Here is a 19,465-nt window from a genome sequence, read left to right as displayed (position 1 = left end):
CAGAAAAAAATAAGCTCTCTACACTGTTCTTAATATAAATCCAAAAATAAATACATGCATTTATATACTTTTCACACATATATAAATATACCTATATATAACATATATATATATATTATAACATACTAGTATTATAATTTAATAGATTTTACTCATTAACATACAAGTATTCTTACTAAGTAGTAGGTTTAGGTAGGTTTCGTAGTCAGGTTCATTAAACTTGGACATCCATCTGCGTTCGTTTTATCTGATGCAGTGTGTTCTGTCGCATCACACGCTATAGAGCAAGAAAGACAGAGACATCACAACACAACACGACAGATAAATGTGAATACGGCTTTAGTATGTTAACTCTCCAATGAAATGAAGTATGAAGAGCATAATTTAAGCTTTGACCATTATAACGCGACCCTGTTCCCAGTATAATAGTATCGGTCCGGGAGACCTGCGGCGACTGGGCGCGCGGCTGCGAGCCCCAACAGGACCCGGCGCTGCGAGGCAAGAAGGATGCCGAAGCTAGTTTCACTATCAAAGTGCCGCGGCGGAACGTCGGTGAGTGAAGTTGTAGTATCAATAAAAATGACAAAAATAAACCCTGCAATTGGTCAACCTTATATCACCTACAAGTTAGCCGTCTCCGTCTATTCGAACAAAACAAATAAAGACGGCATCACATTTAACCGTCAGTTAACACTGATCAATGGATGGTGAAACAGCCCTTAAGTATTGTATGTAACTGCGTTAGAAAAATGGGCTTGCGTGTCCTAATAGGCGGGGCTTAAAAACCGTGTTCTGCGCGTCATTCGTCGTGCATCTGACATTGCAAATCCCTGCTTTGTTTCTGAATTTTAACCAGTCAAAAAGCACGTCTATTTGCAACCTCGAAAAGAATTCGTATTTTTGAATCATAAGTCGTTTTGGTTTTAGGTATGGCCACTTTTTGTGTGGAGTTTTTGAAAGACCTATCCAACTATACCCCATAAGTCACTAGAGGTTTAAACTAGAAAAAAATCATCACCACTACGTGTAGGGGAGGGAGGGATACTTTGTGTCTCTTTGTCGGTGTGGCGTGTTATAGTAGTTGATAACCAAGAGTGAAAGTTGAACGAATGTTCAACGGAAGGGATGTTCGGCGTTCAACCTCCAGTGTTGTATATATGCTCCTTGGTCACGAAGTGCATCTAGATGGCCATGCCGAATGTGAAAAAAAAAGTGTCATTGACGTAACTCAATTATCTCCGACTCTGCGGCTAATCGAAATAAAAAAAAAATACTTTCCACCTTAGAGATGAAAACGCAATTTTCCACCCGGCTCTATATATGCTCATGAAAAGTTCCAGTAATCTAGCACTAGCAGTTTCTATGCTAAACCATGGGTGGAAGAACGAAACCGTGCCGCGCACGCAGCCACCAAGCACCAGCAGCAATCTGCACAACCTGAGCTGCACGCCGTTGATAGTGCTTGTTGCTCAGGCCATCATCAACCCAGCTGTACATGGTGCGGACACAGCTGGAAGCTCTGATCTCGGACAAGTCCGGGGGGCGGCGCACTCTCCGCAAAGACCTGGACGCTGCCACGCTCAACCAGATCGAGACGTTCCACCGTCAGAGCTTCTACTGGAACTGTCTGCTGAATCTATCAGGTTAGTAACCCAGCAAGACCCGTCCAGCTGTAACATGGGCTATGTTCAGTAGTGGACGTCCTATGGCTGATATGAGCTTTTATTTAGTTTCACCTGTCCGTTGTCTGTCTGTCTGTAATCAAATCTTGCAAGTTATATTAGACCATTTTCCAGTAGTTGGATTGACTTGAAACTTGGTATACTTGACAAGATTTCATATTTCTAAGACTGTAATTTGATTCGTTCTCTGTATTCTGTTTGGAAAGAGAAAGACGCTGATATTTTTAAAATTCGGTGCGATTATTAATTAAATTTATTACAATTTTTTAAAGATGTGCTTTATTCTAATAGGGCATAACTCCAAAACTACCAACACAATAGATCCATTACTTTGTTTAGTCTCTGTTTAAAAAAAAAGATCACGTAAATTTGACGTAGACGTTGTCAAAATTTAGACAGCTCCTTTTTCGGGTGTAAATGTTCAGGAGGCAAAACTCTTTCGATTCCTGTAGTAATTTACAGGTGTTCAAAATATGACATCCTGTCAATGCTGACAATACAATAATCTGTTAGTAACATCCTGGTAGTCTGGCCAGGATCGTCTCCACAGGATGGAACTCTTCAACGGTTAATGGTATTGACTTGAAATTTGGTATGCAAATGTAGTTGGGTAACAATACAAGTACAGTCAACAAAAAGTACAGTCAGCAAAAAATTTGTATTAAAAATGAAATTTTTACTAAAAACTTATTGTCTAACAGATTCTCTGCAGAAGTGCTGCGATCTCTCCCAACTGTGGTACCGAGAGTTCTATCTGGAAATGACCATGGGCAGGAAAGTCAACGTAAGTTATAGAATATTAAAATGGACACAGATTTATATTGAAGTGGATGACGCAAGCTGTGGGAGTCTAGTGGCGGCCTATGGCCTCTCAAGCAGAGGATCGTGGGTTCAAATAGCAAGCTCGCACCTATGTGTTTTCAGAATTTACCTTGAGTGACATCCCAGCGTATACCTGCATATCGGGAGCCCGTCGTATCGCCTAAAGTTGTTTGTCCTAATGATTTTTCAGTTTCAAAAACATTTGGGAAAAAATAAATATCGTAACAATTCAATTCATTTATTTGCCAGAATACGGTTACAAAGGTCTTATATCTAACATTCCGTGCGTATTCAACCTGCGTGCAGGTGTACAAATATTTAAAGTCCTATTTACAAAATTATTAAGATTATGATATAAACAATGTCAGTGGTAATTAAAATGTCAAATGAAAATACTACTTAATTAAAATCAATTCAATTGTATCATGTCAAATATTCTCTTATACTATAAAAACATCTTTCTTGAAGCCATTTAGTTAGTTTCTTTTTGAAAAGATTCCTATTTTCAATTTTAATGTCTACAGGCAATTTATTATACAAGACTATACACATATGATAACAGTTTTTCTTATAGATATAAGTGTGGCAAGGAGGTTGGTACAAACTACTTGGTACTGTTGGTAACTAAATCATTTGGATAAAAAATCGCTGAAAGATAAGAGAACTGAGATGCCGATGATAGCACAAGTGAACAGGGATGTAACGGATGTGGTTTTGTCGGAACCGAAAGCGGAACCAGATGTGTTCAATTTAGTTTATCGGAACCAGAAACGGAATCTGAAGCGAAAACGGAACCGGAACCAGAATCGGGGCCTGAGTTATAGTTGGACGATGCGACGGTGGACGGTGCACTAACAGCACGTGGCAAGTGGGGCGATGAGCGAATGGCCGGTATAAACCTGTTTGTTTTTGATGTACGCCGCTCATGTCCCGCCACCGCGCTAAGCATTGGTATCCTATATAACTTCCGTTTCAAATGTAACTGAACCGGAACCGAAACGGATGTGTAATACCAAACGGAAGTTCCGACTTAACGGAAACAGAAACGGAGCTCCGTAACATCCCTGCTAGTGAATATGCTCTCGAAATAGTTATTTGGACGTTTTCAGAAAAATGTTTACCCTTTTAGCAAAATGTATTTTGTCATACAAATGAGTCAGTTTTGTGACGCCCATACCGAGGGTATGAAAATAACGTCAAAAAACTGCAATTTTTGATTGGGACATTTTTTAAACCATTGAAATCGATTGTGCTTTTGATTCTGAGTAGGAGAAGACCTATTTTTCCCAAAATTGTAATCAGTTATACATATGTTTACAAATAAATCACTTTGACTTTGACTTTTGATTTTGACTTTGAAAATTGAAAAAAAAGGAAGGTACTTTTTTGTCAAAATGCCCATTTACTAATTACTTTTTTGCGAATTTTTGACACCTAGTGCCGCAACTTCCTAAGCTTCTGGCCCTTCCAGAGGTTTCAGCTATAAGGCTCCGTTTCCACCAGAGATGTGCGAGCATGTTTTGTGAGGAATGTGTTTTTCATGAGCCAATAGGAACGCTACATTCACCTCGCCTCGCTCCGCTCAGCTGTTTCCACCAGAGATGTGCTGTGCGAGGATAGGTAAATGTAGCGTTTCTATTCGCACATCTCTGGTAGAAATGGGAGCCTAAGAGCGCCTTAAATAGCCGGTACACCAAGTTTGATAGTGACTTTGCTTCTCCATAGAAATGCACAGTCCGCCACCAACATAACGAGGAGTGCAACGACCTGATAACCATGGAGAAACGCATCCAGTTCCCCATAGAGATGTCCATGCCGTGGATACTGACCGATCACATACTGCGCAGCAAGGAGCCCGCCATGATGGAGTGAGTCCTTTTTTATGTACCTAATAGCAGACAACGGTTCATTCACTTCAAACAGTTCATTCAGACAGTTAACTACATTATTATATTTGTATACTGTATTGTAGCTTCCACTATGTTTGACTTTGAAACTCATTCTATCCCTTTCGAACCCAGCCGAGTATGAAGCGAGTTACGACAGTGGACCTTATGTACAATCCATGTCAAATTCAAATGTAATTAAACCCGCACGATCGTATCGGCTGTGTTCGAAAGGGCTGTGTAAGTCGCCAATTGATTGCTCTTCTCATCCCCGTTTGACTGGTAGAGATGCCTTAAAGGGATAAGTCCAGTACACCTTTGTACATGTATCTTAAAGTTTGTCAATTGTATTTTGACGAAAATACATACTGAAACATGGATGCACAGAAAAAAAACCAGGAAAAGAGACCAGTGCTGGGAATAGAACCCAGGTCCTCAGCATTCCGTGCTGCGTGCCATACCCGACCACCACCACTGGACAGGAATCTAGACACAAATTTCTCCCATTCAGCCTGCATTTTTCTTAGTCACTTAAGCAGCGACATTAGCGACATCTATGTTTTAGCTCTCATCGAGACATGTCAACATTCCTTCGGAAGTAACCGCTCACCCGGACAAGAGATGTCGCTATTAAGCAATCAAATACAGATTGGTTTTTGGAGTCCTTTTTTTTGTATTTTTTATTTCAACCCCAAATTTGTTACTTTTAACGGTCATCCCGTGAAATCCAACGAAAATCGTAAAAATAGTAAATCGAAATAAAAAATACAAAAAAACTCCAAAAAAACAATCTTAATTGTATTTTGTTTCTTTTCTTTTGTACAATAAAGAGTTTACATACATACATACTTAGAGATGGTGACAAAACTAATAATGAAAGGAATCGGAATCGCGACACCGCTGAAAGCGCGAGGTTATTTGTTTGATGAACAAATAATCTTCCACCCACTGTCCAATACCACCAGGTTTACCGACGACATGACGTTTGATGATGATGGTCCCATTCAGGATCCATATCATTGTAAGCCATAATGTAGTGTTTGTCATAATGATCATTTGCCATAACACTTTTTCTCTTAAGTCATAAAATTTTCAGGAACTTTCAAATGGCTATTTTGTAGAATGCTATAAGTGAGGTTAGGTTTATTTTATAACAATCAGGAATTATTTTTAGTTCGCAAGAAAGGAAGAGGTATGACAAATGATCATTATGGCAAACATTACATTATGACTTTTAATAGGTATGGATTATAAAAATGCTCAATTCACTTAGTACCTATTTGTTTATCAAATTACTCTTTTAGCTCACATACATGACAAGCACTGACTCCCAAGAAACAGGCCTCGCCTACTTACGCGACTACTACCTACTACTACTAAACTAAACTACTTAGTTTGCGAGTTGGGATTCAATTGTTCATTTGTGCAATGTTAATTACTATTATTATGGGGTCAATCAACTTTTTAGTATTCTGTCCCGTAACTCCGTACACCGTAAATGTTTACATTTATACTATTAGCATAATTAGGAGACGAGCCATGAAGGAATTGCCTTAAAACTGTCACAACTTCTAACTTTTAGTGGATTTCCCCCCCACAAAATCATACTCTTAATAAGTGGGCGTTTTCAAAAAAAGTGTACCCTTTCCTTTTTTTTGAAATTTTGGAAAAAATGTGGATTTTCCTACTCAGAATCAGGAGCACAATCGATTCCGATAGTGTAAAAAATGTCCCCAAAAAAATGACAGTTTTGTGACGTTTTTTTTTCATACAATCAGCATGGGCGTGACAAAACTAACTCATAAAGTTTTGTATGAAAATATGTGGTCATTTTTTTAAACGATCGGAATCCCAAATTAAAAAAAAAGACGTTACCATGACAACAACCTACAGTAAAGAGTTGATTGACCCTATTCCAATATAGACCGAATTATAATTTGAGCACATGCCCACAGATACGTCCTCTACCCTCTGGATTTATACAACGACTCTGCCCAGTACGCGCTCACGGTGTTCAAGAAACAGTTCCTGTACGACGAAGTGGAAGCCGAGGTTAACCTGTGCTTCGATCAGTTCGTGTACAAGCTGGCTGAGCAGGTGTATGCTCATTACAAGCAGCTGGCTGCCAGGTGAGACGATTAACAGTGGGCACTCGGACTGTAAGGTTGTAATTGAATAACTGAAAATGTGAAATTAGTTTGTCCAAAACCGAAAGAATTAAAAACTAATTAAAATTCGATCGGTTCTCTTATAGGAATCGTCAACAAAATTACATTGAAATTAACATCCAAGAAAAATCTAGTTAAAATAATTAAGTACCGATTAAAATAAAATTGGTTTTATTACTTTGTCCGCATATTTGCTTACCTCCATGCAAAATTACAGCTTTCGAGCGCTAATAATATAATGAATAATAATATAATAACGGATCAGACGCCTTATGTGCCAACATCTGCATCTTGACAAATCAAAGACAAAAAATGGCCTCATCGATAATATAAAAAAGAAATTGACAGCAGTGACAGCAAATTAGCAGGAAAATAAATAAAAAGCGAGATGTTTATTTTCCCGCAATTTCCTTATTCATCCTTATATTAGTGGAAACGGGCCATCGTTTGTATGCATCGACATTCATAATACACTGGAACTTGCGGGCTAAACGCTTGTGAGCCGCACCCCACTACCAGATTATTGTATTGTCACGCAATTTACACAAGTATGCTAAATTTGAAGACAATCCGACTACTGGAAGTTGGTCGAATTTAATTTGCAAGATTTGACTACAGTAAACGGGACCGGTGAAACTAAATAATAGTAGATTATTGTCGTGGCCTGGAAGTAGGCAATTGCTGGCTGAGTATGAGTATTAAACGGACGAGCTTGCAAGTCCGTTTAACTAATACGAAGCCAGCAATTGCTATTCCAGCCGAGACTAATATAAAGCTTTTCTCAAAAATGGTGAATAATTCTGAAATAGAATAAACTTTTTCTCAAAATATATTATAAAATTTAATTTTATTCCAATATTTTTCTTATGCTTTACCGCCTTTTTTCATTAAAAATAAACTGCAGGTGTATTTTTCCACCGAAAACACCACAAGCTATTTCAGACCCAATAGAAAAAGTCCGGAGTTCCAACAAAATATCTGATACCGGCCATTAGACTTGGCTGTATACGACTTGTGCCAACATTTCCATAGCCTTTTTAACTTTAAAAAAAATGCGACTGATTGCAGGCGCGCTAATTCATTATTGTCGAGCTAGCGCGCCTGCAATAGTTTTAACTTTTTAATTTTTCGCTGACCATAAACTATGCACTTCACCTTCTGATATGTAAAGAATAATGTCAACTTTTACGGTCATTTTTGAGAAAAAGCTTGTAATGAATGATTATAGAGCAGTAATGTTGCTTGGTTACAGCATGCTGTTGGACAAGCGTTACCGGCTGAGTGCATGGCGCGCGAGCCCCGGCCGGGCCGCACGCCGGCCGCTACGCGTCGCTGCTGCGGCAGCGGCACGTCGCGCTGCTGGGACGGCACGTCGCCCTCAGCGCGCTGGTGACTATTGTGTCCAATATTTGAAAATATCCGATATTAGTGATAAATATCAAGATATCAGATGTTTCATCATCGCGTCCCACTGCTGGGCACAGGCCTCCTCTCAATACAAGAGGGCTTGGGCGATAGTGCCCACGCGGGCCCAGTGCGGATTGGGAACTTCACACGCACCATTGAATTGCTTCGCAGGTTGGTGCAGGTTTCCTCACGATGTTTGCCTTCACCGCAAAGCTCGTGGTAAATTTCAAATGTAATTCCGCACATGAATTTCGAAAAACTCAGAGGTGCAAGCCGGGGTTTGAACCCATGACCCTCTGCTTGAGAGGCGATAGGTCAAACCACTAGGTCACCATGTTTATTTCCGATATTTATTTATTTATGTGATGTTTATGATAAATATCAAAATATCCCATATTTTTAATAAATATCAAAATAACCGATGGAACTTTACTACTTACTTACGTGTGAGGTTTTTCTCTGTCTACTCTTGAATTTCAAACTTTCATAACTCGAAGTGGGTAGTATTATAAAGGTGAATTATATATATAACATGCACTGACAAGCTTTGATTTACAAAATAAATATAAAAATAGTTAAATACGGTATTAGAAGTAGATTCGAATCGAGTTTCAATGGTCTATAACATACTATATCCTCCTGAGTCCTGACATTTTTTTATCAAACTTAGCGTTTAAGACCTTAGACGTGGTTGACCTGCTTTGTTATTTTGGTAATTATTTCAAAATTCTTAGAATTCTTTATTCAATGAACAATTTGCACTTTATAAAGTACATTCGGCCGTTATGCTTAGCGTTAATTAATCCATTATAAAGTACGCGTGGACTTAGGAGGATATTTACTTACAAACTTAGATAAAACTGAAGCTGATAAAAGCGTGTTCGTCTGTCTCAGGTGGCGCAGCGCATCAACTCCGATATGCACCGAGCTTTGGACGCGGCGGTGGCCAAGTTTGAAGCTGGAGACATCACTGGGGTTGTGGTAAGTACAAAAAAAATAGAGATGAAACTAACGTTGAAGTACCAAATAAACATTTGCCTTACCTTATGTCACTCAACACAAGGAGTTAAGTTTTTAGGGTTCCGTACTCAAAGAGTGCCAACGGAACTCTATTACTGAGACTCCGCTGTCTGTCTGTCCGTCCGTCTGTCACAGGGCTCTCTCTTGAGTCGTAATAGTTAGACGCTTGAAATTTTCACAGATTATGTATTACTGTGGCCGCTATTACAGCAAATACTAAAATAAATATTTAAGGGGGGCTCCCATGCTACAAACGGGATTGTTTTGCCGGTTTTTGCTTGATATTAATAACGGCAACAGGTCGATGCTTGAAATATTCACAGAATCTTTAGTTGTATAGTCACTTTAAAAATAAAAATTTGACAAAATTGATTTCTTTTGCCGTTTTTTTTGCTAACGTCTAATGTTGTATAAATAATGGTACGGAACCCTTCGTGTGCGAGTCCGGGTCGCACTTGGCCGGTTAATTAAAGCAATTAATGACATAGATATAACAGACATTTATAGGTAGCTTCAGGGGTTTATACTTTTCGCTTAAAAAAGTATTTTTTTCAGGAACTGGAAGGCCTGATAGCCGTCAACCGTCTCTGTCACAAACTCCTGAGCCGCTATTTGGCTCTGGACGACTTCGACAGCATCCTGCGGGAGTCAGACCACGGCGTGCTGGCTCCATACGGACGCATCACTCTGCACGTGTTCTGGGAGCTCAACTACGACCTGCTTCCTAATTACTGCTACAACGCTGCCACTGACAGGTGAGACGACACTGCGGTACGGGTAAAACACTGGTGCGGCTACAACACTGCGGTACGGGTAAAACACTGGTGCGGCTACAACACTGCGGTGCAGCTACAACACTAGTGCGGCTACAACACTGTGGTACAGCAACAACACCGTGGTGTAGAGCCGCTTTCTGGCTTTGGACGACTTCGACAGCATCCTGCGGGAGTCAGACCACGGCGTGCTGGCTCCATACGGACGCACCATCATCTGCACGCCATCTGCCTGCTGCCTAATTATTGCTGCCACTGACAGGTGAGACAACATTGCGGTACGGTTACACCACTGTGATACGGCTCCAGCACTATGTTGCGGCTACAACACAGGTGTGGCTATAACGCTGTAGTACAGCTACAACATAACGTTGCGGCGACAACATTATGGTGCGGCTACAACACTGTGGTGTGGCTATGATACAGTGTTACAGCTACAACATTGCGGTGGCGGCAACAACACCGCGGCATGGCTACGACACAGAATTAGGGCTAAAATACTGCGGTACCGCTACAACACTATCGTGCGGCTACAACATAGTGGTACTGCTACAACACTGTGAAGTGGATACAATACTGTAGTGCGTGTACAACACTATTCTACATCAACAGAAACAAATTCCCTGGCTCCCCTCTTTGCAATTATGTACGTATGGTTCATTTTGTGTAATATTCATTCTTGCAGATTCGTGAAATGCCGCGGCATCCAGTTCGCGGCGAATGTGCAGCGCGAACGCCCGCAACAGTACGGGCACGCGCTGCTCTGGGGCTCCAAACAGCTCAGCTTGGCTTACTCTGCTCAGTACGCGCAGTATGCAGGTTAATGGGCATTTCTATCTACCGTTGTACCCCTGTGTCGGACCATTTGTGTCGGATTCCTTTCCGGTGGTGGTATAGGGGTATGGCACGCAGCACGGAATGCTGAGGACCTGGGTTCGATTCCCAGCGCTGGTTTCTGAGGAATCCTTGGTATACTAGGGACAGGCAGGAGATCGTATCACCAAAAACCACAGCTGTTTGTATCGAGTTTATTACAAGACTGATTTGACATGCGAAATAATATTTTCTACCCTCTTATTTGCTAGATGCTTACTACCTACATTACAGTTTCTTTTCCTGGTTTTTCTGTTTCATATTGTATTTTTGATAGCAAACGTTTGATCAAAAATATCTGAACACGACTCTTTTTAACGGCGTAGAAGTGTGTTCAGATATTTTTGAACAAATTTTTGCTCATAAGTTTATAAACCTGACTGTACATTCTATGGCACATTTCGACGGTACGAAGTTAACAAATCGTGGTCGCAGGTTTCGTGGGCACGCAGCACTTGCACGCGCTAGTGCGTCTGCTGGGCTACCAGGGGGCCGCGGTGGTGGTCGCGGAGCTGCTGGGGGTCGCGCGGGGGCTGCTCCACGGGACTCTGGCGCAGTTCACGCGCGCGCTGCAGGCCGCCATGCCGCGGCACTGCAAGCTGCCGCGGTACGACTACGGCTCTAATGGTGAGTGGCTGGAGGGGGCCGCTGGGGGGTGCGGCTGATCATGATGATGATATTTAAATGTTTCTTTGTTCAGGTGTGTTGGGCTATTACCACGCGCAACTGACAGACATAGTGCAGTACCCAGACGCGAGGACGGAGCTGTTCCACGCCTTCCGGGAGCTCGGGAACATCATACTGTTCTGTATGCTGATAGAGCAGGTAGGCCACTGTTGGGCTCATAGCCCACTCTAGCCTATACTGTTATAGGGAGTGCCACTAGAGTTTTAGTCACTCACACAAGAACATGTCGTGTAAATTACTCATTCATTCTCCTTTAATGCAATCAACTACCTAACTGTCTGTGTACCTAAGTGAAAATTTTAATGAAAAAAGTAGAACTGTTGTTTTTATTCTATGTTTTATTATTTTTAAATAAATTATTTGTCTGCGTATTCTGATCAACTTTTTCTTGTACCTCGTTGCCATGGTTACGTCCCCTGGACAACTCTTTAAAAACACGAGTTTCTATATGTTTTCTGTGGTTAAAATTCATCAAGCTTACATTTTTGTCATAGTTACAAGCTCATTATCTTATGGACTATTTCTTAAGCACATTAGTAGCATATATTAAAGCAGTTTAAAAAAAAACTCTCTGTTGTCTCTTGGACAACGGGACAGAATAACAAACAAGAAAAAGTTGATTGACCCAGGTACTGAGCCATATATTTTTTTAATTAAGTTAATCTGTATTCTGTGCAGGCGTTGAGCCAGGAAGAAGTGACGGACTTACTGCACGCCGCGCCCTTCCAGAACATCTTGCCGCGCCCGTTCACTGGTGGTAAGTCAGAGGATCTAGTTTTGTAGTTTCTTTACTGTCAATGACAGCTATGGAATACAGTAGAATCCGGTTATAACGACGGCCAAGGGACCGTTGATATTACGTCGTACTAACCGGACGCCGGACTGAACGAACGGTAGTACTTTCATGGTGGCTCATATTAAAACCAAACATATGCTCAAGGACCGTATATGCCTATACTTCCGTCGCTAAAAACGGTTGGTTGTTCAATGCGAAGTCGTACTAAACGGACTACACTGTAATTAAATAATATTTGATTATTTCTATTTTCAAATCACATATGGGTACCTTTTTTGAATTAGGATAAATTATGTATTTTTTTAATTCAAAATGACAAGTACTATTTATTGTTATGGACAAAAAGAGTGTAATCAATTTTCTTTATGATTTTTAAGGAGGTATCAGACGTTCACTCGAATGAATGTTCTTTCGAGTGAATGCTTTATTTTTCTTTCATTCCATGTTCACACGGCTCAGCTGGAATGACGTAAAAGAGAACATACGAGAACATCCGTAGTTACTTTCATTCAATATGGCGTCGAATGAAGTCGTGCGTCTTGGAATAAAGGGGTTCTCTTTGTATTCGTCAAGTTTGTGGTACAAAAGGCATTGGTAATTTTAAAAATTCTCCAAAAACCGCAAAGTATTTTTCATCACACTTGCTCGTAAACAGTGTCGTAACATGCAGGCTACCTTGGTTGCAAACCCCCAAATAAAACCCTCGACCTTAATGTGCTTCTCATGAAACCCGTGGTCGGTAAATGAGTCATTGCCCTTACTAATTTTCATGCCATGAAGCCCAAGCTCGGTCGCATGGTGTGCTGCTGCTCCGTGCGCGCGCTGCACACGCACGCTATCATTAGCGGTATCGGCAATTTTTTTTTAAATATTAGTTTTTCTTTTACAAATACACAATTTTACTTGCAAATGTGATGAAAAACATTGTATGTCGCACGGGCGGAACTAGAATTACGAACATCGACTCATTAAAGCCCTCAGTCTTCGACTTCGGGCTTTAAATAAAAAATAAATAAATAAATAAATATCATGGGACACTTGACACCAATTGACCTAGTCCCAAACTAAGCAAAGCTTGTACTATGGACACTAGGCAACGGATAAACATACGTATATAGATAAAATACATACTTAAATACATATTAAACATCCAAGACCCGAGAACAAACATTCGTATTATTCAAACAGACTCTCGTAGTAACAGACAGACAGACTCTCTCTCGTAGTATTCAAATAGACTCTCTTTCGTAATTCCTTGTTTACCACCCTTAAGACACAATGTACTGTAATAAACAGTGTATTGTAATAAACAATATTTAGCTTGGATTTAAAAATTAATAGCAATTTTACCGCTCATAGTAAAACAACTATTTTTTTTATTTCATAACTTGTATTTTTTGCGTGTAGAGGGAGAAAAACCGGAGACGAAACAGAAGCGATTGGAGGCGAAATACGCGGCACTGCAGATTGTCCAGAACGTCGACAAATATGGCACCGCTAAGGTATGTTCGGTGCCAAATAGGGTACCTGCCGTCTTTAACATTTCGTTAACAGGTGGCGGGACCTTGTGCAAGGTCCGCCCGGATTGCTACCACCATCTTGCTCGATAATCCTGCCGTGTAAGCAGCAGTGCTTGCACTGTTGTGTTTCGGCGTGGAGAGTAAGACAGCCGGTGAAATTACTGGCACTTGAGGTATCCCATCTTAGGCCTCTAGGTTGGCAACGCATCTTCAATAATACCCCTGGTGTTGCAGATGGTTATGGGCGGTGGTGATCTCTTACCACCAGGAGAGCCACTTGCTCGTTTGCCATCCAGTTGAATAAAAAAAAAAGTAACAAAAAATGACAAAGATGTAGCTTGTCAAAGTTTGGGAGTGGCTATAATTAATTATATTATATTATGTCCATCATTTTTTGTTTAATTGATAAAAGAAAAAAATAAGTCTCTTGTTGTTTGTTTCTTTAAAAAATATGGCTCTGTCCATCGGAGGACAATTTTGCCAGTGTCTAGTAGTTTTGCCGTTGTACGGTAAAAAAATTCTAGAAAACGAAATATGAGAGGTAATGGTGGATGAACGATGACAGCGCGAATCAATAAGTCTCTTATATTTTCTGATTGTCTGATTGACAGACTTAGGTTTTTAATTGTCTGATTGACAGACTTAGTTTTCTGATTGTCTGATTGACAGACTAACAGCCTTATTCATAAAAAGTTAGAGCCTCCTTGAAGGCTCCTTGAATGCTAAAAAACATGATTCATAAACGTCTGTTAGCGCTAATCAGTCGATCAAGGCTCTGCTAAAATTAGAGGACCGTAGACCCTCCTTTATCTCCCTGCTAAGTCACAAAATGGCCGCCACAAGTTTGAACAGCTGACTTTGACAAGAGCAAAAAACCATACCGAAGATATTTTTAGTGAAGGGAGGGTTACGCAAAGATTAAAAAAATCCAGGAAAAATTATTTTCTGGAATTTGTATTTAAAAATCCTCTAAATTTATTTATTACTGCTACTTTACTAACAATAAATATGAAAAAAAATAGGATGATGATTAACATAATTACGGCTTTTTGCACTTAGGTACAACATAAACATGCGGATCGGAAATGGCGGGAAAACAAACATCTCGCTTTTTTATTTTTTTTCCTGCTAATTTGCTGTCACTGCTGTCAATTTTTTTTAAATTAACAATGGCCATTTTTGTCTTTGATTTGTCAAGATGGCCAACATAACGCGTCTAATCCGTCTATGAGCAGCTCAACAACTAGCAGACTGCTAGCAAGCGTTTATGAATCATACTTCTTGACAACCGTCTAACAAGCTTCATCAGTCTGCTAAGTAACAGACCGATCAAACCTCAATTTAGGATTTTTATGAATAAGGCTGTTAGTTTTCTGATTGTCTGATTGACAGACTTAGGTCCTGTTTTACCACTTGTCGACTAACTTTAAGTGACGAATATCAGTGACGCCGTCTCTGTTTATTTTGTCCGAATAAACAAAGACGGCATTACTTTTATCTGACACTTAAAGTTAGTCGACAAGTGGTGAAACAGGCCCTTAGTTTTCTAATTGTCTGATCGACAGAGTAAGTTTTTTTTTGGGACATTAGTCTGTTGTTGTCATTTGTCCCATGATATATATTGTTATTTTTTTACTTGAAGGTTTATGTGTTTGCAGCAAAGCCAGCTGGCCCGCGAAGGCGACCTCCTGACGCGCGAGCGCCTGTGCTGCGGCCTGTCGCTGTTCTCTGTGGTGCTGCGGCGGCTGCGCGGCTGCCTGCAGGCCCCCCAGTGGCCCCTGCCCCCCGCGCCCCCCCACCACGCGCCCCTACACGCAGACGACACCAACGAGTTCCACCGGTGAGCACACACTGTATACACGGACAGGACACGCTGTACATATCGTCGGTCACGGGGTATACACGACCAGCACACAATATGTACAAGTATACAGTGTGGCTCATTTAGATCGGTCAGTATGGCAAAGTCTGAAACTATAAGACATACGAAGATCTGTTGTTAGAAAACATGTCATCGATTTTAGTACGAAGGAAAAACTGCATTCATACATTTAAAAAAAAACTTGTACTCAACTCGGGAGTCGAACCCGGAAGTTTTGAAAAATAAAACTTACATTATTATTTAAAGAATATGAAAACAATGCATTTTATTCATTCTAGATATCGTGTTTCATAGTAATATTTATTATATACACTATCGATATCCAAATAGAAATAATGTAAGTTTTTTTTTTTTTTCAAAACGACCTGGTTCGATTCCCGTACTGAGAACAAGTTTTTTTTTAAATGTTTGAATGCAGTTTTCCTTGTAACTAAAATCGATGACATGGTTCCTAAGAACAGATCTTCGTATGTCTTATAGTTTCAGATTTTCCAATACCGACCGATCTAAATGAGCCACCCTGTATACAAGTATATACAAGATCTTTATATGATCTGTAGAAGATATACACTGTTAGACACACACAAGAGCCACATCATTTACTGTGTTTATCTGTAGAATAGTTGAAATATTTTATGTAACTAATTTGTAACATAAACTAATTAAAAAAAAAAAAACATTTTCATTTTCATTATATAAAATTACTTATTTCCAGATTGTGGTCTGCGCTGCAATTCCTGTACTGTATCCCAGTTGGTGACACGCAGTTCACTGTCGAGTGAGTAAACGATACCCAATAGTTTATTACCGAAATACTAGAAAAATATACTTTTTCATTTTTATATTTAATTTTTATTTGATAAATTTTACCTGTATTTGAAATGCGAACTGCGTTCACTATATTGCTTATTTTTCAACAGATATCGATTCATTTTATTTTCGAGTTTTGTATCAAGTTAAATTGTTTAAAAGAAAATTTGTGTTCCATGCATATTCCCTATTCCACTCCAGCATTTCTTTTCTGTTTTTTTTTCAACGTGTTCTAACCAGATCTCAAAAAACGGAAAAAGATATATTTATTTAAATAGACATACATATTTTTATTTTTAGTTTTGGTTTAGCTTATATTCAGTTTTAGTTTTCTAATTGTATTTTATAATATTCACTAAAAGTAAATAAATAAATAATGACTAAAATTTTAATAGATACATTTTATTTCGTAGTTTTAGTTTACTTTACATTCACTTTTAGTTTTCAAATTGTATGTCAAAATATTCACTATAAATAATGACGAAAAAAAGAAAGCACACATTTGTTCGTGACATGTATATGAAAGACGGAAGTAGTGACATCCGAACTTTTGTTTGACAATCGTCTTGTACCTGTTCCCTGCAGGGAGCTGTTCGGCGAGGGCCTGCACTGGGCCGGGTGCACCATAGTCGCGCTGTTGGGGCAGCAGCGACGGTTCGAGGCGCTGGACTTCTGCTACCATATACTGCGGGTGCAACGCGTGGACGGGAAAGACGAGCTGGTCAAAGGGATCGTGAGTGCCACCGACAATCATTCTACATACTAGTATTACTTATATAAAGTTATCGTGTAGTGATATGTGAATTGTACCTAATATTATAGTTGTTTATAAGCAAACATAGCACTAAAGGAGGCATTTTGCGGGCACGTCAGTTGGCAACGTTTACAAAAAAAAAATTTACTACTATCCGTACTAAGTATTCATAAATTACTTAGTATTTTAACCCGTTATGTCGAATAATGTAATATCAAAATTCTTAATTTGCCTACATAATGCGTAAAAAATAGACTGCCAAAAATTTTATATCACATTCGGCTACCTAGGTACCTAGCGTACGTACCTATTGAAAAGTAAGGAGTAAAAATACTTTTTTCTGACAACTTCAAATATTTTTTTTTGTAAACTTTACCAAGTGACACGTTCGCAAAATGCCTCCTTTAGTGCTATGTTTGTTTGTGAGTATGTGTATGTGTATTTGTTAGTTCTTCACATTTAAACGGCTGAACGGATTTGAATGCATGTAGAGAATAGAATAATTTTTAATGTCAGATAGCTGGACATCTGGAATAACACATTGGCTACTTTTTACCCCGATATTCCACGGGACACGATCATCTGTACATGATCAACATTCAACTCGAAAAAATCCTTCTACAATGGATTTAAAAATCAAGTTGATTTGTGGCTAGTTTTTTGTGGCGTACAGAGCACGTCGCTTCGTTTGTGTTGTGGCGGTGAAGAGGTTGATATATGTCATAACGTTCTCCCCGCAGCCTCTGAAGCGTATGGTGGACCGCATCCGGCGTTTCCAAGTGCTGAACTCGCAGATCTTCGGCGTGCTGGCGCGCCCCCTCGCCGCCGACGACGAGCGCGCCGGCGTCGAGCACGTGCGCTGCTTCCCCCCTCCCAGTGCGCCCAACCACCCCTAGATGGGAGGAGGGAGATGTCAGTAGGCAGTTATGACTTTGATCGTTTATAGAACCCTCTTTGCACGTTATTACTGTGAATGTAGCATTTAATCTAAGCCGTATTTCTTGATTTCCGTTTACTTCGACAGACTGCTTAGTTCATTGATATGAGATATAAACTACATGGTAATTAACTTTATGACCAATTTTTTTTATGTGCACAATAATTTCACAGTCATTGTTAAAGGTCAAGATATAAAATATTCGAACTTGATTAGTGATATTGTAGTGATCACGAGAGCGACATCATACATTCACTATTTTAAACTACTCTTGCTAAATATGTGAGGATGAGAATGAGAATGATTCATTTGCCAGAATACAAGATGGGTCCCTGGTCGGCTGACATGAAGGCCTTCATGGGAGCCTTGTCGTCCCGGCTGATAGAGACCTCAGGAGACCCCAGAGCTGGCGCTTACCTCCCCAGCGAATTTCTCTAACTGTACAGAAGAGGTAATGCCGCCAGTGTGTTGGGTCTATGCCGCAGGAGGCCTCTTAGATGGTGTTAGGAATATTTATGTTGTTTTTATTATTTTGTTTCCTATCATATTATTGTATCTTGTGTTGTAAATAAAATTCTACTATATTAATTTAAAAAAAAGATATAGTAGAATACATAAGTTGTGCTTGTACATGCGAATTAAAGACGCATTAGTGACGGACATTAAAAAAACGCTGTAAATTAAGAATCATAACACTCCTTAATAAGGTAGAAGCGATTTAACGACCACATGCATTGAATTGGAAATTCAACCTTATCGTTTTAGTAATAAGTTACAATATTCATTGTAATTATTGGAAATACTACTAGCTTTAAAAATATCCTATGCCAGGTATGTATTCGATAGCTGTTTTTAATTCTGTGGTAGCATGCTCCAATAAATGGGGCCTTATTCTTAACTCTTGATTATGTTTTAAACAGGAGTTAGGCCACTTCTTGGAGAAATTAACTTCATTTCACTTGTTGAATGTTTGCTTAAAGTAACGGGAATCAAAAAGTGTATATTATATACTTATAGAAGATTAATGTGACTGACTGAGTGAACACAGTTCTAAACCACTGGCGCTAGAAACTTGAAATCTGGCAGACATATTCCTTAACTATCATAATGGTAACTATCATAAATAATTGGACTGTAGTTATTGTAACTGTTTTATTTTAAGCTTGATTTTAAGCAGTTAAAATACGTAAATAGATTCATCATCATCATCATCATCAGCCGGAAGACGTCCACTGCTGGACAAAGAACGCCACAATGAACGACAACTCGCCACTTGCATCCACCAGTTTCCCGCTACTCTCACGATGTCGTCAGCGACACACAAACCGGAAGACGAAGCGTTGGCAGGCCTCCCACCAGGTGGACTGACGACATCGTAAATAGATTAAAGCAAAACAATTATAGGTACACACTTAGAAATCTTACATATGTTAACGCGTCTGTTAGTC

General features: G+C 39.7%; 1 protein-coding gene across 1 annotated transcript; it reads left to right on the top strand.

The window, feature by feature from the left end:
* Positions 1-1,475: 1,475 nt before the first annotated feature.
* Positions 1,476-18,489, top strand: LOC141444799 (cytoplasmic FMR1-interacting protein-like; the record flags this gene model as incomplete). Its single annotated transcript, XM_074110454.1, is given in 17 exon segments — positions 1,476-1,643; positions 2,384-2,466; positions 4,230-4,372; positions 6,346-6,519; positions 7,811-7,864; positions 7,866-7,947; positions 8,860-8,946; positions 9,541-9,740; positions 10,444-10,577; positions 11,067-11,258; positions 11,332-11,456; positions 11,997-12,075; positions 13,522-13,616; positions 15,293-15,474; positions 16,232-16,294; positions 16,912-17,059; positions 17,821-18,489. Coding segments are annotated over 17 exon segments (2,145 nt in total). The 5' UTR covers positions 1,476-1,495.
* Between the last annotated feature and the right edge of the window lie 976 nt (positions 18,490-19,465).

The sequence above is a fragment of the Choristoneura fumiferana genome, chromosome 30 (assembly GCF_025370935.1).
Source record: "Choristoneura fumiferana chromosome 30, NRCan_CFum_1, whole genome shotgun sequence".
Taxonomy (NCBI): domain Eukaryota; kingdom Metazoa; phylum Arthropoda; class Insecta; order Lepidoptera; family Tortricidae; genus Choristoneura; species Choristoneura fumiferana.
This window is presented reverse-complemented; position numbering and strand designations above follow the sequence as displayed.